This window comes from Phalacrocorax carbo, chromosome 2, assembly GCF_963921805.1.
Source record: "Phalacrocorax carbo chromosome 2, bPhaCar2.1, whole genome shotgun sequence".
In the NCBI taxonomy this organism is placed as follows: domain Eukaryota; kingdom Metazoa; phylum Chordata; class Aves; order Suliformes; family Phalacrocoracidae; genus Phalacrocorax; species Phalacrocorax carbo.
In genome coordinates, this window is record NC_087514.1 from 30,632,860 (window position 1) to 30,651,077 (window position 18,218).

At 36.7% G+C, this 18,218-nt stretch overlaps 1 protein-coding gene across 1 annotated transcript in view; it reads right to left on the bottom strand.

The window, feature by feature from the left end:
- Nucleotides 1-18,218, bottom strand: part of RALYL (RALY RNA binding protein like) — a 395,931-nt gene that overhangs the window by 67,532 nt on the left and 310,181 nt on the right. Inside the window, exon 4 of the mRNA XM_064442485.1 lies at nt 17,964-18,039. Coding sequence (XP_064298555.1) covers nt 17,964-18,039 — 76 coding nt within the window. The remainder of the gene's footprint in view (nt 1-17,963; nt 18,040-18,218) is intronic.

The window sequence follows — 18,218 nt, forward strand, 5'->3', positions numbered from 1 at the left end:
TGTAATGAAGAGACACCTGGCACTATCCTTATGGAGGACATTCTGGTGGATGTTACTGGCAAACAAAAAGTGTGTGATAGAATGCCCTGTGGACAAAATACTGCAATTAAAAATCTATTTGAAATCCATACTCAAGATGGAATTCAATTTGATTTAAATAGTGCTGCCCTAGGTTTGACCCCTCTCTAGTATATTTGACTAAATGGTTTTAGATAATTTGCTACATTACTTTAAATTAGTTCAAGTGTTCCTCATAGTAAAGGAATACAATTATCTGTTGGCCTTTTATTTAAATTGGTAAGTCAGTGTATGGCAAATTAATATAAAGGTTTTAAAACTGCAACACCGTATAAAATAACATCCTATATCATCTTTGCTGGTGACATTTATCAATATATATTATAGATTTTTTGCCTTTCTTTTCTAGCCTGCAGTACACCAAATTCTCTGGAGTTTTGAGGAAGTCTCGCATAATTAAATACGATACCTCAAAAAGAGTAATCCTAATAAGCTGTGAGAAGGGCTGCCAGAAAAAAAGTTAAAACAGAAATTTTCTTTCTTGCAAAAATGTATTAAGTGTGCAAGAAATACTAGGTAAGACAGTAAACAAAGGGAATAATGTTTTAATTATGTAGGAATGGTAATGAGGCTGGAGTGATCAGGATTTCTCTTTCTCTCCTGAAATGGTTTTCCCATCAGAAAATTTCAGTTCGTCAAAATGTCAAGGCAATATATCAGTTTGAATAGGAGAGAGACCGGCTAACCAGTAGCATGACTGGGACATGGAAGACTGAGGTTTTGTTTCCTGTTGATTCTGAGCTAAGATTTTCTGAAAGGTCTGATTTTCTTATGTACATATAATGGATAATTTTTTAGAGGAGGAAAAAGGATTTTTACACTATGTAAATTGCTCAATTAAAATCAGTCACTGTAAAACAAACAGGCACAGGCAATCAATTTACACCCACTGATATGCTACAGTACTGTCACACTCTGTTTAAAATAAGGACCCTTGAGATTTCCCATTCAGTATTTTACCCCTTGCAACCTGCCTTAGAGAGACATTTTACAACATCTGATTAACATAATTGTGTATTTCATTATTTTCTTTGCTGCTAAGTTTACTTATACTAATGCCAATTATCTAAATACCATCTCTGACATGGAATGAACATGTAGATGGACAAATTTTTCAAGGTTTGCAGGCAAACATACAAGGAAACGTGACTAGACTAAGGGCATGTGAATTCCTCTTTGACTTGTAAACAAATCATTTAAGGACAGGAAGATCCCAAAGTAAAATCCGCTTTCCTTGCATAATTGTCCTATTATGATTACAGGCAAGATGCCTTTTTATATCTGAGGCCTGACCCAAGATACATCATCAATATAATTTCTTGTTAAAGTATCCTCACATCTCCTTCCCAAAACCTATTTACAGGACAAAGTGGATAACATTTCTAACAACATCAGCACTGTACACAGGCAAATGGATTTTAGCGAAGCATTCTCCAAAGTAACTCATTATGAATCAATATATTCTTCCTTGGGGTGATCACATAATTTCATCTCTAAGGAGTAAGCAAGCATGTGGAATTTGAAGGGTTCTTATTCTGACTTTTTAATACATAAAACTGTCTACCCTGAATCAGGGAAAGTGATGATCAGGAACCAAAATTTTTTTAGACAAGCCACCATTTTGGGTTACAATCTTCCAATCAGAATTTCCAAGGAGGATATTCCAAGGAGAATTTCCAAGGAGGATAACCTGAGTGTGTTGCTGATGTCACACATTCTCTTGTTTGACTGTAAAACCCATGAATAGTGACTGCAGTTTTAGAGGGACTGGAAGAGTTAATACCTCTAACAGGAATCCAGAGGATTCAAGCTATGTGGGAAAGTCACACCAACTAAAAGGCATTTTGGACTTCAGTCATTCGATGGATTGGCTGTATAGTATTAATGTATATTTTGTATGATTGATCTGGCTGACTTATTTACCTGTCAGGCACGTGTATCTCTCTGTGCTGCACAGCTTTAGGAACCAAAGTTTTGGCAAAAATACTCAGATTTATGGCTCACCTTATTTGCCAATTACTTTATTTGTCTGCATGTTGTCTTTGCAGTTTGACATCAACAGTCAGTAGTGATCAGAAAACCTCTTCCTTCAGAAATTTTTAAACAGTATTCATGTAAATTCCACTATCTATTGAGACTGAAATAACCATTGCTGGTGCACACTAGCTAGTCCTTTCCTTCCTTCCTTCCTTCCTTCCTTCCTTCCTTCCTTCCTTCCTTCCTTCCTTCCTTCCTTCCTTCCTTCCTTCCTTCCTTCCTTCCTTCCTTCCTTCCTTCCTTCCTTCCTCCCTCCCTCCCTCCCAGACAGAATTAGGGAAAATGCTTATTCTGTCTTCTGAAACTTCCATAAATATAATTATAAATGTTGGCAAGTTTTTTAAGAAGCACTGTCATATTCTGGAATAAATGAATGTTAGACCAACTGTATAAAAGATCTAATTTGTCAGAAGATTTTCAGAAGCAAAGGGTGTGGAGGAATAATTTACAGCTTTATGACAACTTTTGCAATTGTTCTTAATAAATTTAAAAAGTTCAATTTCCAACTGGTTGTTGACATTGCAATTGATGACTGGTTAGAAAAACAACACAAATTGTATTGTTTTCATAACTATTGTGTAATATCAAATGCTGTATTCATATTAAAATATAAGAGTTCCCTGGGAAGTTCTTTTGTACAGAGCTAAATGGTTCTGTTATTTATTGAAACATAAAAATTCTAGTACAAAGTAAATTACATCCCTCAAACCATGGATGGAAACTAGAGTTCTGCAAACTCAAAACATCATTTCTCAGTGCAAGCTTACTCCTTTGACATGATAACTCACTTATTGGATAGAAGAAGAAACAGATAATCGGTAAGACTTAGCCTGATTTTTAAAACTTTTGGTATTGTCTTATATAATAGTCTCATATTCAAGCTGGGAAAATATTATATAATTACCTTAAGGAAAATATACATTAAGCCAAAAAACCCAACGCGCCCACGCACAAAGAATTATGCCAATAGGAAAGAGGGGCACATTAAATACTAGGGACACTCTGTGCTATGTTTTGTTCAGTTTTGGTTTGCAGAAATTATTTGAACAATAAAATGGAGGCTACACATGTAAAATAGATAACAAAAAGCTGGTTTTCAAACAGCCCAGTGAACAGAGTTAAAACCTGAAATTTGTTTGATAAATTGGAGAAATAGTCTGAAATCAGTGTAATGAAATTTAAAAAAGTCCGGTGACAATTTGAGAACAAGAAGTACTTTACACATATATGGAATGGAGGATAACTGACTAGGTGTTGTAAAAAAAAAAAGTTTCAGGAGACCAAGGACTGAGTAACAGGATAGTGTTTAGTGTGGGGACATACTAAAACATCTTTCCTCAGATCTGATGAATCCCTCAGTTGCTGCACTGTCAGCTTTAGGCACAGCATTTTATAACAGGATAAGGGTCAACGGAGAGAATCAAAAGGAGAGCAATTAAGAGTTTAAAAGATGAGAAGGAGCTTTGAGTGATGGAAATGCCATATCTAGTAGAAGTTATTAGGTTCTCTGTGTATCCTCTGTGAAATAGGAACTTCTGCCTTGAAAATATCAGCTGGAGCTGATGGTTCCAACTCTGGGGATTACTGCTAGTGATCTAGGAGCTAGAGTTTCTGTCATTTAGATTCTTTCTGCTCCATGACAAGAAGCCTAAAATTTTTCCATATACAAACCTTAGGGACTATCTCTCTGCAACAGCTCAGTGGAGTCACAGAATATGAAAGTCTGGGACAAACACCGGATGACACAGGAGAAACCAAGTACGAAGGCTATCCGTCTAAATAAGCATGCCTGTAAGATATTGATACTTCACTCCGGAGAAATTATTTTTGCCATGTAATCCCTTTCTGGTTCCATCTAATTCTCATTTTGAATGAAGTCTTTAGCACACAGGAGCTAATCCCTGCCTGCCAAGCAGGTCCTAAATCACACAGGTGCTTTCCAATATCTGTTCCAGCGTTGTTTCAGGTTGACTTCTGTTTCCACCTATATTAACTACTGACAAGTCCCAACATCTAGCTTGAGGAACAACTATTATGTGAGGAGCACAAGTCGATGCCGTAACACGAGTATGTTGTATGTTACAGTAAAAACTGACATTGCAACTCACACAGAAATACTTTAGGTTCTCCTTTGTTCTGCATTTTTCTTCTTTAGTTCCTCTGAATCACTGCAGTGGCAATGAGCAGTATCCTTCAATCAGCACGTGCTTCATCTCTTTTACTCTCAGATCATAGCTAATCCAAATTTGATTAAAGTTCACAGCTGGAATATTTAAGTTTACTAAAACTAAATTTTACTAATTACCGAAGAATTTATTCAATAAGTAAGCTACTACACTAGTAAGCACTCTAGGGATAAACAGAGGTTTACTTAAATAAGGTTATCCCTTTGGCTACCACAGACTCTGTATGCAGATCCATATATAATCCTTAATATATATAATATGTATTTATTCCCTTATGAAAGTATTACAACACATATGCATTCTGACTGACAAAAAAGACCCATTTTTTTCTAATACCTTATGATTTCTAACAAGGTTAATTATTTAACATAGGGAATAACTTAGATCACTTCTTGAAGCATCAGATTTTCTCCAGCGCCATGAAGAAAGATTTGCACCCTAAAGAAGTTAAATTTCCAATATATCTGTAGGTGATGTGGTTCTTATACAACCTAATTTCTTGTGATACAGAAAACTGAAATTATGGTTGATCCCCATGGGACAGCATGGTTGAAGCATTTTCTGTCTTTTAGTGCTTGAGTGTGAACCCTAGGGTTTGGTTTGCACTAATGCAGTTACTCTACTACTAAGATACTGCAGGATGGAGCTGTCTTTATCCTTCTCAGAGTTTTGAAGTGAAAGGAATGGAATATTTAGCTCAGCATATCTATCACATGATTTTTAAGCGTTTTATATGTCTGGATAACAAAAATTTATGTGCAAAAATATGAAATTATTATCAAATTTCAAATGATTTTTTAAAAATTTTTTAAAACCCTGCAAAAAATGACTGGCTATTGATAAAGTACATTTTATTTAGGCAGTTCTACTTAACACCTAAGCCCATGATATGGTAGTGCCAGGACACTCTGTGCAGAAAAATGTTTTCAGGGAACATGTAGCATAGGATACTGTCTTCAGTACTCGATGTCAAGCTGTCTAACCTAGCAGACTGGCACTGTGCTCTGAAAACCAGATGCAATAGTAAGGATGTGTTTAAAGTCAGCCCTAGATAAAGCAAGGTTTATCGCTTATTACATCTTCTGCCTTACTCTATAAAATAGTTTTGTTACAGATGTATGTGGCATATGACCAAATTTAGCTAGTTTCCTAGCAAAATCTGAAGATTGTTACATAAATTGTAAATATCAAATTCTTGACATAAGTACAACTCTCAGGGGCACCTAGGATTCATTTCCACATGAACTAATAGGACAGATAATCTTCAGCCATCAGTAAGCAGAACATGACTGAATATTCTGTTCAGAATTACCTCTAAAATCTGACAGTTGAAAAAATGAATAAAAAGTAGCTTTCAATACAAGGAGGAAGTGCTTTAAAGAGACTGCCTCTTCCCTATGCTAATTTTCACAATAGCAAGAAGCTAGGATGAAACATAAATCAGCATATGCAAAGTTGGTTTAGATATACCAGTAAAAATGTACTCTGTCATGTTGGATACTGAGTGCGCTACTGCTTTCACACATGTGATAGAAGGGTTTTGGGATTGTGGTAGCAAAGGGAGGCATGGGGAAGAACAGCAAAAGAAGTTTACAGCAATCATCATTAATGGGCGGCCTAAATTTTAGGCAGCAAGAAGAGAGGAAAACAAAAAAGGTCTAAGTCATTTGAAGGTTGTATAATAATATTTTCAGACAGCTAGAAATAAAAAATAGTATCTTATCCCTCTAATAGAATTCAGTAACTGATTATAGTTTGTACCTAACTTTACTGTATTTTCTTCTATGAATCCATAAATCACAAAGACAACATGAACAGTGGCATGGATTGTCATAGCTGAGATAAATTTTGGTGTGTCTGAGAAAAACTATGTTGTGACTTGGAGAGAAATTAATTCAGACTCTACAAATGAACACTTTCCTAGATAGTTATGGACTACAGTTTCTTCCCACACCAGCCAAGAGAAGTCTCCTGGAGCCAAACGGAGTGATAAGGAAGCTAAATTGAATTTAATCTGTACACCACATCCGTGTGATGTTTCCAGTCATGAAGAAATGAATGCTCAGATTCAAAGTGAGATTCTTGCAAGAATCAAGAATAAGAACTTATTTTCCTCCAGGTAAGAACACTCCTAACTCTGGTCCCCTTCCCAAACTTGAAACACTCTCAGTTTGATATCTTTGTTCAAGCAAGCAAAGGAAAAAAACCCTGGAGAATGAAAGTAACTCCATGCCACCACTGACAATTTTAATTTGCTTTTCCCTGTGATATGTTAAGAGTTGCTAAATTTTGCAAAAAATCTATGCTCCCAACAAAAGAAATATTTTTTAAAAAATAAGGGCTGTACTTAGTTATCTACTTTAAAGTCCTCTTTCTGACAACTTTAATCATTCTTTTCATGAAGCTGATGTCACCTGACCCTCTTCTGCTCTAAATCAGAGTAAGAACATTCAGGTCAATATGTACTGGTCTAAAAACGTCTGGAATGAGTTCATCAGGGTGGGCTGAACAAAACAGTGTTGACTAATCTAATGCACACAATCAATACTACTTTACTGCATGGCTATTTGTAGTCACAAAGAGATGAAGGTTAATGCAGGCATTGCCTTTGAGGATCCCAAGGGTAGAGGCTTAATCTCCTTTTCCCTCAATGACACTACTAACACTTAAAAGTAGTTTAGGCACTGCTCTGACAATGTATGATTCATGTTTGTCATGCTGTTTCCTAGAATAATCTCACTTTTGCAAGACTGAAAAATGCAACATATATTTTCATGCCAACAGGTATTATAAATTGCTCATTCCTCAGGACTTATAATAAATTCACACATGCTTATGAATACGTTTGTTACTTTTCAGTAAAATAACCAGTGCTTTTTCCAGAAGTTCTGGGAATACCAGCAACTTAATCTACCAAAAAGGCATGCAATTTGAAACCTATTCTTTTAAAAATAAATTACATTTGACATTATACACCAACAGTGTTATCTAAGTATCAGTCCTGGCAGGCTGGATTATATATTTTCAGTGTACTCTAAGAACAGCAGAATTCACCAAGAAATAAACTTGTGAGGTAATTTTTTGTTAATAATTCACTGCATATTAATATGTTGCTATTGCCCCTCTGTGCTGCACACAGCATAGCCTTCCATGCTATTTGTAATCTTACTTAACAATCCATTTTCTCTTAAACTATGCTTTAGATCTCTTCTTCTGATATTATTTGTAAGACTTTAAAATATATAACAATTTCCAGCCTTTCATTTATACAGCCTTCCTTGTTTATTCACAAAGTACTAAATCCGTAATCCAGCATCATATTTCTGTTGCTGTTTGTAAGCCACCTAAACTGTGCCCTTGCAGTACATCAGCAGCTCCCAGACTGAATTACAGCCTTCTATACAATTAGAGGTGTTACATTATGGGAGAACCAATGCCTAATTAAAACCCACAAAGTGATGCTCTGAAGCACAGCCCTCCCCTGCATTTCTGGTTACTGCTGCAATTAACAGTTTACTAAATTCCTGAAAATGAAGAATCTTGGTGTTCATTTGCCATGTCAGGACAGGCCCTTCTCTGTTCTGTGTCATGAACCTTATATCCTAATTTTTAAGACCCCTATAAAGTTAACAAGACAGTTACCACATAACAGTAGTTGCAGAACCAGACACTGTTTCTATGATGCCTGCTTCACCAGAACTCAAATGTGGAAAAATAACTGTGAAATCTATTTCTGACTTTTTTTTAATATGTTGTAAGTACTATCCTTTTTCTTTTTAAGCTAACAGAAGCACAGCTGAATATCTATAGAAGGCATCATCTTTCTGCTAGAACACACTGAATCCAAATTCTGGTTATTTCTTAAATCAAATGCAAGAAGTCATGCAGTAGTAAAGGGTGGAAATCTCACATGTGATAGTTGATAGGAACAAAGTTCAGACTGTCAAGATTGAAACTGCATGAATGAATAAAAGTACTATTTCTGTTTACCTGCAGGCAAAACTGTCAATGCTCTGGAACTTTTAGGAATTTACTATTTAAATTATAAGCCAAACTTTTTTTCATTTGCATTAGCAGCACAAATTCTTGGATAAGAAAGGAGTCATAATAGTTTCAATGCCATCAGACGGTTGCTGATATCTTCTCTGTTCCACTGTGGTATAAACAGGGATTAAAAAAAAAAAAAAGAAATAATTAAGATGGTTTTACTTTACCTATAGTGTACTGCTTTGGGTTTCATGGGAGATAAAAAAAGTAAGAAGATTAAACACTAGAGAAAAAAAAAAAAACAATGATAAGAGAACAGTCTATTCTTCCCCAAAATTGCTAATCTCTGAGCACAAGTGTGATTATTGTGTCTGGGCTTTTGTGGAAGCAAACCACATCAGCCATGTGATACCATATATGATCTTCTGCAAGAGGAAAAGTACTGAGCAAGGATGCAGCTTCTCTGCAGGTGTGTAAGTTGGTGTTACTGGCTTCTTTTTAACAAAGAAAAAAATAATAAACTGAGAAAAGATTGTGTAAGTCTAAAAAATAACTTGAGGGGAGATAGGAAGAAAGGCAAGTGCTAGTCTTTCAGTCTATGCAAGACATACTTCAAAATGGATCTAAGTCAAGACAATAGTTCAAAAACTCTGGTGAAGGTGCATACAGAAAAACATGAGAAAAATGTAAGATTTAGGATATACTGATAATCTCAGAAGGAATATCTGCCCTAGTCACTAGAGATAGATTCTAAAAGGGAGTTAGCAGTATTTTTAAAATAATGAAGGGGAAGATTTTTAAATGAAAATAAAAGGACAGTTTTGTTATCCTAGTTGTTGTTGGAGTTAGCACAGAGATTAGGAATAATGTGACTGAATGAACAAATCAAGATGACAAGTATATTTGATATATTTTTGTCTTTTGAACTTTTTCTCTATCTGTGATTTGTCTCCAGAAGCAAAGTTTTTCCTGTGTGTTTCTAGGGACCTGAGATCCCCCCATTTTCCATTTTCCCCTCTCTAAACTTATCAGGTGCTGCACATCCATGCTCTGGATCATGTGAAAGGGCAAACTTTTGTTCTTGGCTGACTCTCCCAGCCCCTTTAAGCACATGGATTTGTTCTTTAAACATCTCTGGGACCATATTGATTGCAGGTACACTGCCATAATTCAGAAATGCAGAGCTGCATGCATTGCTTTCCATCAGCAGGTATTTTTTTGCTTATTCTTAGATTAGTTATTTGACACAGGGCTTTTTCCTTGAAAGAAAATACAAAAAAATTCAGACCAAACTGAATCACTGAATCTGATGTAGCTTTGTCCATGCCTTTTAACATTTTTATTATAATTAAGAATGTTATTTAAGTTCTAAACAGAAGAAAAATTTGCATTGTTTGTTGTGAATTTTAAGTGAGAATTTCAGGATAGATGATCATTTTTTTCCTGTACAGTAATAAATACTTCAAATGTGATCACTGAGAACATTCTTTGATGAAATGAATGTAAGTAATATCCTATGGACTTAAAATTATTTCAATTTAAACATGCCTAGAAGTGTTGTTTTATGGAAGCTAGATCTTTTGTTAGGAGAAGAGCTGTAGAGCAACAATCATTCCATTGCACTGAAATATTTCAATGGCATGAAGAAGATACATTTCTGTAAAAAGGAAATACTTTGTTTCAAAAGAAATATCACCCTATATAATCTTAATATGATGTATCCATCAAAAGATTATGTTCCATAAGAATAAATTATTTTTTTCAAATTCCGTATGTAGTAAAAAATAAGAGGCATAATCACAATTTAATAAAAATGTAAAGTATCAGAAAATAGTTGATCAGGTTTATTTTCTGCTGTTTGGACTGTGTCTTTAGGCGCTTGTAGGCCAGTGATAAAAATGGACGCAAAAATGCATTAAGCAAAAGAAGGAATACAGAAGCAAGTTGCTGGAAATCTATGACAACATTCAATCAAGAAAGATCCTTATACCTGCAGTTATTTTTATTTTATGCCAGTAGGTTAAAGCATATTGCTAATACACTGCCAATGGCACACTACAGTAGGAATTATGCAAAATACTGCAGTATTCAAATAGAATAGTAATGCTTGTTTGGCACAGAATTTGTTGAGTTTATGTTATGCTTTCAAATGAGAGGGATGATCTCAAGAAGCCTCCTACCCTGGAAGAAGAAGCGATCATGTTGCCCATCACTGTGCCTTTCACATTTTTTCCTGCAATGAAGGGCACCCAGGAGTGCTCAGAAAAACAACTCAGAATAATGGATGGCTCTGAGGACTAAGAAGCAGACCAAACCACACCAAACTCTATAAACGATATCTTAAAATAAATCTGAGAAGCAGAGTGTAAGTAGAGAAAGACTGTAAGCAATTTTTTTAAGCTTCTGCTGTAAAATAAAGCTGCAAAACCAGAGGAAATTCAAGATGTGTAACATAATCCAATCAGTTTTGTGATGGAGATTATAAAAGTAAAATGTACTGAGGAAACTTATAAAGTATTTTTGTTAAAGAAAAATAAAACTTTTATATAAAAACAAATGCATAGCCTGTAAATAAAAGAAGATCTCTTTCCAGTATATTAATATTGGATATTTAAATAAAATAATTTCCCCCAGAGGCCATGGGACTTATGAAATTGTAAAGTAAAGGCTGTTTAATATGGCTAATCTGTAGCATGTTAAATCAAGCATGCTGAATATACATTTCAACTGCACTGCATGGAGAAGCGGTTGGGAATGGGAAATGACTGAGGTATCTAATACCACTCAGGGAGTGCTGAACCATAAGCCTGATACTTCAGAGACCAGCCTGGAAAGAACTTTCCCTCAAGGGAAGCCTTTGCCAGGGCAAATATGTGCTACAGATGGGCAGTGCTGTGGGAACTCAACTACCACTGGATGGAGATCCAGTGGTGCAACATAGTGGCAACATAGTGAGAAGATTTCACTCAGTATTTCCTGGTCTTGTTATTCATTCACTAAATCCATCCTGCTAATTGTCTCACTCCAGGATGTGCCTCAGCTTGATGGATCCCGGGCTAGGCGACTTCATGCCCAGCCAGCAATGGCAATACTGGGAGGAATGGGGCTTGAAGATGAGGCCTTCAAGATGAGGTGCTGGGGCAGGGCCAGTTTTGCCTTATCAGGAAGCTTGGAGTTTGGTAAGGGCAAAACTAAGCCTCATGGGGAGGGTTAGTCTTAGCTAAATAGGTCTTGGAAATGTTTATAGGTCAACAACAATATTAAACTGTGTAGAGTAAAGAGAGTGACTAGGTACCCCAGCAGTGCTGAGTAACTTACCTTCCCAGTTTACTTCCAAATCCTAGTCTCCTGCTTTCCTATATGTTATACAAATATTAGTTCACTCCTGGGCAGTTCATCTTTGGCAAACAAACTAGTTTTCTCAGACAGCAAACTCAGGTGTGAACTGCAACAGTTTGCTCCTACATCCCTCCCACTTGTACCAATATCACTGTACTAGTTTTGGCTCCCCACGCCTCGTGTGGGCTCTAGCAAGTCCCCCCCAGCACCTCACCCAGCAGGGCCTGCAGTAACTGTGCTCATTTTCATGCCACTAAAAATCCCACTGTTCTGCTAGCCCATAGCACAGTCTTTTTGTTATTTCAAGAGACTCAAAAATAGGTACCCTCCCATCCTTCTCAAACCCCCTCATCTTTGTTACTTCTAGAGGGGTGGCAAAGAAGACTTTGAGCTGACCCCCATGCTCACAGATGTACAGAGGCGATACGGTGAGTCCATCTGAGGCAAGGCAAGCTGCAGGCACTGTATGCATGGCTGCTCTGCTCCACCTGCCCGGGGGCTCAGCCCCACTCCTGGAGCAACTGAGGATGGAGCCATTAGCAACTGCCAGAGTTAAGAACTAAAAGAGCCTTGTCCTGCTTCAATAACCCCAGCAAAGGCCTCTGAAATAGAGAAAAAAAATTCAGACCATGTATTTAACACCTCATACAACATGGTGGTGAACTGAAATGAATAATAGTTAAAATATTCTTTTATGATGTAAAGAAACAGAGTGCTGGTCCATCAGAGTATTTGCATTTGATTCTACTTTGGTATGTTGGGCAGAAACCCAGAGGAAAAAAACAGTAAATAGACTTTCATACATTGACACAGAACTGTTTTAGTGAAATACTGATCAAAACACCGCTAAATTAAAAAGACAAAGTGTGATCCTTTGTTTTACTACAACAGTGCTCCCAAAGAGTGCTTTAACACATTTGTGTCAGCACCTTTAATCTTCGCCTTTTGTTTCAAAGATATGAAGATTAGCCAGTAAAACTAACTTCTGCTTGAGGCTAGACCCAAATAATAAGATGTAAAATAATTTTAAGATGCAGATTTTCAGACATTTGGATTTCAGCAGAACTGCTGTGCTAAAAAAGGAAATTCACAACAGTTTTGGACCTTCTGGGATTTAAGTCTCCCCTCATATACTGAACAGCAATGCAAATCAGGAGAAATGTTGCTGGAGCTAAGAGTTATGTTAGATTTAAGCTGATTCCTGAGCACTACATTAAGTGTATCTGTAGTTGTTCAATAAGTATGCTTAAAGTTAATAATGTGTTTAGCAGCTTCCTGAAGCAAAGCCTAAATCTTTCTGTTCTCCAAGTATTTTTAAGGCCTAATGCAAAATGGAAGTTCTTTTATTATGGATTGAGTGGCCTCATGATGACATTGACCCTCTCCCACAGCACTCTAACTACATCCCTGCACTCCTAGACAGGGCCTCTATATACCTCCCAGGCCACCTGTTGCTACTTCCACCTTTTTATGACTCTTTTTTACATTGTAATTTTTTCAGGAGCTTCTTGTTCATCTGTGCAGGTCACCTGCTACCTTTGCTTCATTTCTTGAACTTGAAGGAGGTGATCCTTGGAAATCAGCCAGCTCTCCTGGCCCACTCTTTCCTCTGGGACAAAGTCCCATGGAATTATTCCAAGCAGTGCAAGTCTGCATGCCAGCAGTCAAGGGCTGTGATCAATGGGATCTTCAGCCAGTAGGAATTAGGGTTAAATTATATTTAAGAGAGAAGAAGAAGTGGAAGTAAATTCTGGTCCAGTGAATGGCAAAACCTTTTGCTGACTTCATTAGGTACATGATGCCTTTTAAATTCTCTGTATCACTTTTAATTGCAGTCTTTTTTTCTATGAGCTGTACCAGGAATGCTAGCATCAAAAGGATGTGAAAGAAGTATAAGTGAAATAATAAACTGGAGAACAAAGGAGAGTCTGGATATGTAAATGATTGCATTGATAAGTTGAAGGAGAAATTATATATGATTATCTGTCTAGCATCTAGTTATTCCTATAGCTGAAAAAAAAAATGTGTCTCATATTTAGCCTTATGCTAAATTTCACATAGGTGAGATTAAATGAGATTATTTCCACAGATTATAAAACCATAAAGGATTAAAAAAGAATGTAGATCCTGAACTGAGGCATGACCAAGTATTCTTACACTGTCCAGGCAAAAGTGGATCTAAAGACTTGGACACTAAGCAAATTATGTGGGTATAGCCCATCATAGAACATTGGGTGCTCTGTATTAATTACTCATGTGCATAACCGGCTATAAATGTGATGCGGGTTTCTTAAATGTGTCTCAAATATCAAAAAAATAGTCTTTAAAAATCTGTAACAAAGGAGGCTGAACAAACAACATTTGTTATCCTTAATACTATGTTTTACACAGTTGCTGTTTTTCTATTGGATATGTACCTTAAGACAGTTTCTTCTAGACAAGTTTCCTGAAGAGGCTTATGAAAACACCACATGTGGTGTCCAAGCTTGTTTAAATGACCATATAGCACATCTGCTGTTTCCTCTTTTTTTCACTAAATTGGCTATCTTGTCAGAGAAGGAAATTATATTGCTTCAACGTAATTTGCTCTCTGTAATTCGATGACGGATTTATTTTTTACCCTCTTATTATCCTCTAGGTGTTGATATATTGATTGTTTAATAATCTGTTCTAGTACATTTCTGGGAATGAAAGCTGGGCTGATCTGATAATTTTCTGGATCCTCCTCTTCTTAAAAATAGGTATAACACCTGCCCATGCCCACTGGTGTTCTACCTTACATGTCCTCGGTAAGTTTTTGAAAACAATCACTAACAGTCCATACACAGATTTACCTAGTCCTTTAAACACTCTAGGGTGAACCTCATCATACCATTTCCATTGAATTCACTTATTCAAATACTGGTTAGCCAATTCTTTTATTCCATACCCTCTGGTTAAAATTGATTTTCTTAAATAGCTGATCAACTAACCTCTTTTGCTAAAGCCTTTTCTGTATCGTCTACTACCTGCTCTCCTCTCCTGCTAAGTAACAGCAGTGTAAAAAAGCAGAGGAAGTTATTCTAATGACAATCTTTTTGTTGCCTTTTATACTGTTATGTGCTTTAGCCTTTCTGACATCCTGTTAGATGACTCTGCTGTTCTTTTCTACTCACTTCCAGTCATGGGGTTTTGATTCCACGTTTTGTACAATTCCTTTTCACTTTTCAGGATGTTAAAGAAACCTGATGCTGCCATATAATTCCTTTATTCTACTACTGCTTCAGGAGGATTTTCTGTTCTACTTTAAGCATAGTTGATATAAGATTTTCTATACTCCTTTTGTCCCTAAAATGTCTTTCCAATAGATTGTACTTTCCAGTTCTCTGAGCTCATTGAAATCTGTCCTTTCTGAGATACATTATCCTATTTCTACTGCTCTCAGTCCTCCCTTTTCACAGTAAATATTTTGTGATAACTAATTTTTTAACCAGCGCCTCTCTTAGTCAAAATCAAGTCTAAGGTAACCACTTCCCTCTTAAGTTTCTCCATCTTGTGGGTTGACCCTGGCCAGCAGCTAAGCACCCACACAGCCACCCTCACACTCTTCTACCATCATCCCCCATTGGAATGAAGGAGAGAATAGGAAGACCAAAAGTGAAAAACACTCATGAGTTGAGATAAATGCAGCTTAATAAGAGAACAAAGGAGAGAAAAAAAACCAAGTGATTTAAAGGCAATTACTTTCCACCTCCCACAACCAGCCCAGGCAGTCTCCAAGCAACAGCTACTTTGGAAGGAAAAAACCCCAGTTTTTATTTCTGAGCATGATGTTATAGGACATGGAATATCCCTTTGGCCATTTTGGGTCAGATGTCTCAACTGTATTGCCCACACCCAGCCTATTCATTGGGATGGCAGAATAGGAAAAAGAGAAAGCCTTGAGGCTGTTTGAGCACTGTTCAACAGCCAAAACATTAGTGTGTTTTAGTAACAAATCAAAAACACAGCACCATATGGGATCCTAAAAAGAAAGTTAACTCCATCCCAGTCAGGCCCAGTACAATGTTTTGAAATAAGTAACTATTCTCACCACTGTCAAGAACTTTGTAAGTCATTGATCTCCTCGCATATTAATATGGTAACAGATACAGAGATAATGAAAGTTCTCCATTACCATCAGATGAAGGCTCAAAAAAGCTTTTCATAATCTTCTAGAGAAATAGTCAGTACTAGATTTATGAAAGGACACTGTTTAAGATATTTTTTCTCTTTAAAGTTCCCTCAGACCTTTCCACAGGTGTCTCTCTTATCCCCATCTTGTCTGTAGAACAAGTATTTATGATAAATCATTCAGAAGCTCAGAGGTGGAAGTGCATATAAATACCAGAAACCACAGAACATCTTCAAAAATCTTCAGAAATACTTGCACAGGGACAGAGTACACCATGGCTACCAGTGACACCTACAGAGTTTAGCAGCTTGCAGTTGAGAGTAATAATAAAACAGGGGTTCTCTTATCCAAAAATAATATTCCTATCACTTCAGCTAAGGGCAACTATATGCTAAAACTTCACTTTACTATTATGTAGCACACAGGCTCAGGTCTAAAATGCTCCAGCCTGTCTCATTCTGAGATCCCACCTTCAATTTCTTCTGGTCCGAAGCTTTCAGATCAGACCAGGCTTGAAAAGTCCTGCTCAAGTGTCTCTGGTTTCAACACTGAGCTCTTCTCAGACCCAGTCTATCTGCATTTCAGCCACAGTAGAAATCAGCCCTGACTCCTTTCAGGGATCTGGAGCATAAATTCTGTAGTACTTCTATGAGAAGTGAGGTTTATTGAGCAGAAATGCATGTGTGCATGTCTGTCTGCCAGTCCCCCTAACAATCTGCAATGCTTCACTAAGCTTACGTGATTTTGGAAAAAAAAAGGTGGGCGTTTCTTCAGGTTTGTACAAGCTGTACAAAAAAAGACACCTGGGAGTAGGAGAAAGGCGGTGTCAATGCCCTCCTGAGCACTTGAGGAAGCAGTCCAGTCTTGTTAGGGTCTCAGCCTTGGGACAGAAATCAATGAGAAACCAGTTCTGTTGCTCTGAAATTATTAGTTATTTCACCGAACACTGCAAATAAAAAAGTCTCAGGAATGAGGCCATAGCCAAGCAATAAAGCATAAGGATTAAAAATTGAAATAGCAGTCAATTTAAAAAAAAAATATTGATTATAGTACTAGAAGTGGAGACGTTAATAAACACTTCACAAATCAGCACACCAGTCTTTTTGTCAGCAGGCTTAGTAAATGACAGATTTATAATTTTATTGTGTACTTCATTATAATTCTATTAAACATTACACTTCTATATGGGCCTAAAGTTTGCTTCTCTTCTCCTGCACTTCCATTTTCACTTCAGGAAAAGAAAAATGGAGGTGTAGAGGGAAAATTAAATTAGCGGTGCCTATACAAATAACTAAACAAATATATTTTTAATGCAACACTATTTAAATTCAAAACTTGAATTCTAGACTGAGCACTTCTGTGGGGTCTTACAGAACATAGTGTTCACAAAGCACAACCCCAGTGGCTTTATCATCCCTGGAACAAAATGTGTGCAAGGCGATCACATTCTGCTACTTCATCCTAAAAGAGTGTCACTGTCAAAAAACTTTTCAAATACTTTTTTAGTACAGCAAGACTCTATGTGTAATACCTCTTACAGTTTAAAGCTGCAGTCCTTTCCTTTGCATTATTCTTGCATTGGCAAATAACATCCATGATGTGAATACTGAGAATCCGGAGACCAGCTTTTTGACCTCAGTAAAACATAAGGTGTCTTCACTAAGAAATAAAATTGTGGTCTGACTGATTTTGTTTTATCTATTCTCCTGAATGCCCGTATTATCACTTAAATATCTGAAGTACATTATTTTTTTACAGCAAACAAACTCTGGTGTTTGTTTCCAACTAAAATAGGGGCATTAAGTGCATATTGTAATCATTGCATCTAAGTATCACTCAGGAATTTTGTTTGCTGGGTTTACTCCTAGTTGGCATCAGCTAGTTTTTTAAGACAGGCATCATATGGACAGACTTTATCTCCAGAAGTTAGAACATTTTGCTCTGGAGTGAGTAAACAGAAATAGGTAGTGTCAGGCACTACAATACTGGCTCTTTTACTCACATTCAAGACTTTTTGCTGTGTACAGGAGCTTGTTTATATTTTGCACAAACATCAAAAAGTAAATGGAAAAAAATCCTTTGTCTCACTCATGGGCTACAAAGTGACATTGGTAGATACATTTCAGTTTACTGTAATTTTTCTAATAAAAATTGAATTGTAGGAAGTTCAGATGAAATCTCACCTGTAAAGTGCTGAAAGCGGCCGCTTGTTGCCAGGTTTTGGTCTGTATGGTTTTGGTTCTCCTGCCATGTTGATATCTGAAAGCAAACATTTGATATTAGTAAGACACATGTCTGGAAGTTAGAGTGAGTTTACAAAGGCACCTTCAAGACACTGAAAATGAGTATAGACTGTGAAAACACTTATCTAGTTTTTGCCACTTCTGAATTGATGACATAGAACTTTCCTAATAATTCTTACTGTAATGCCTGAAGAT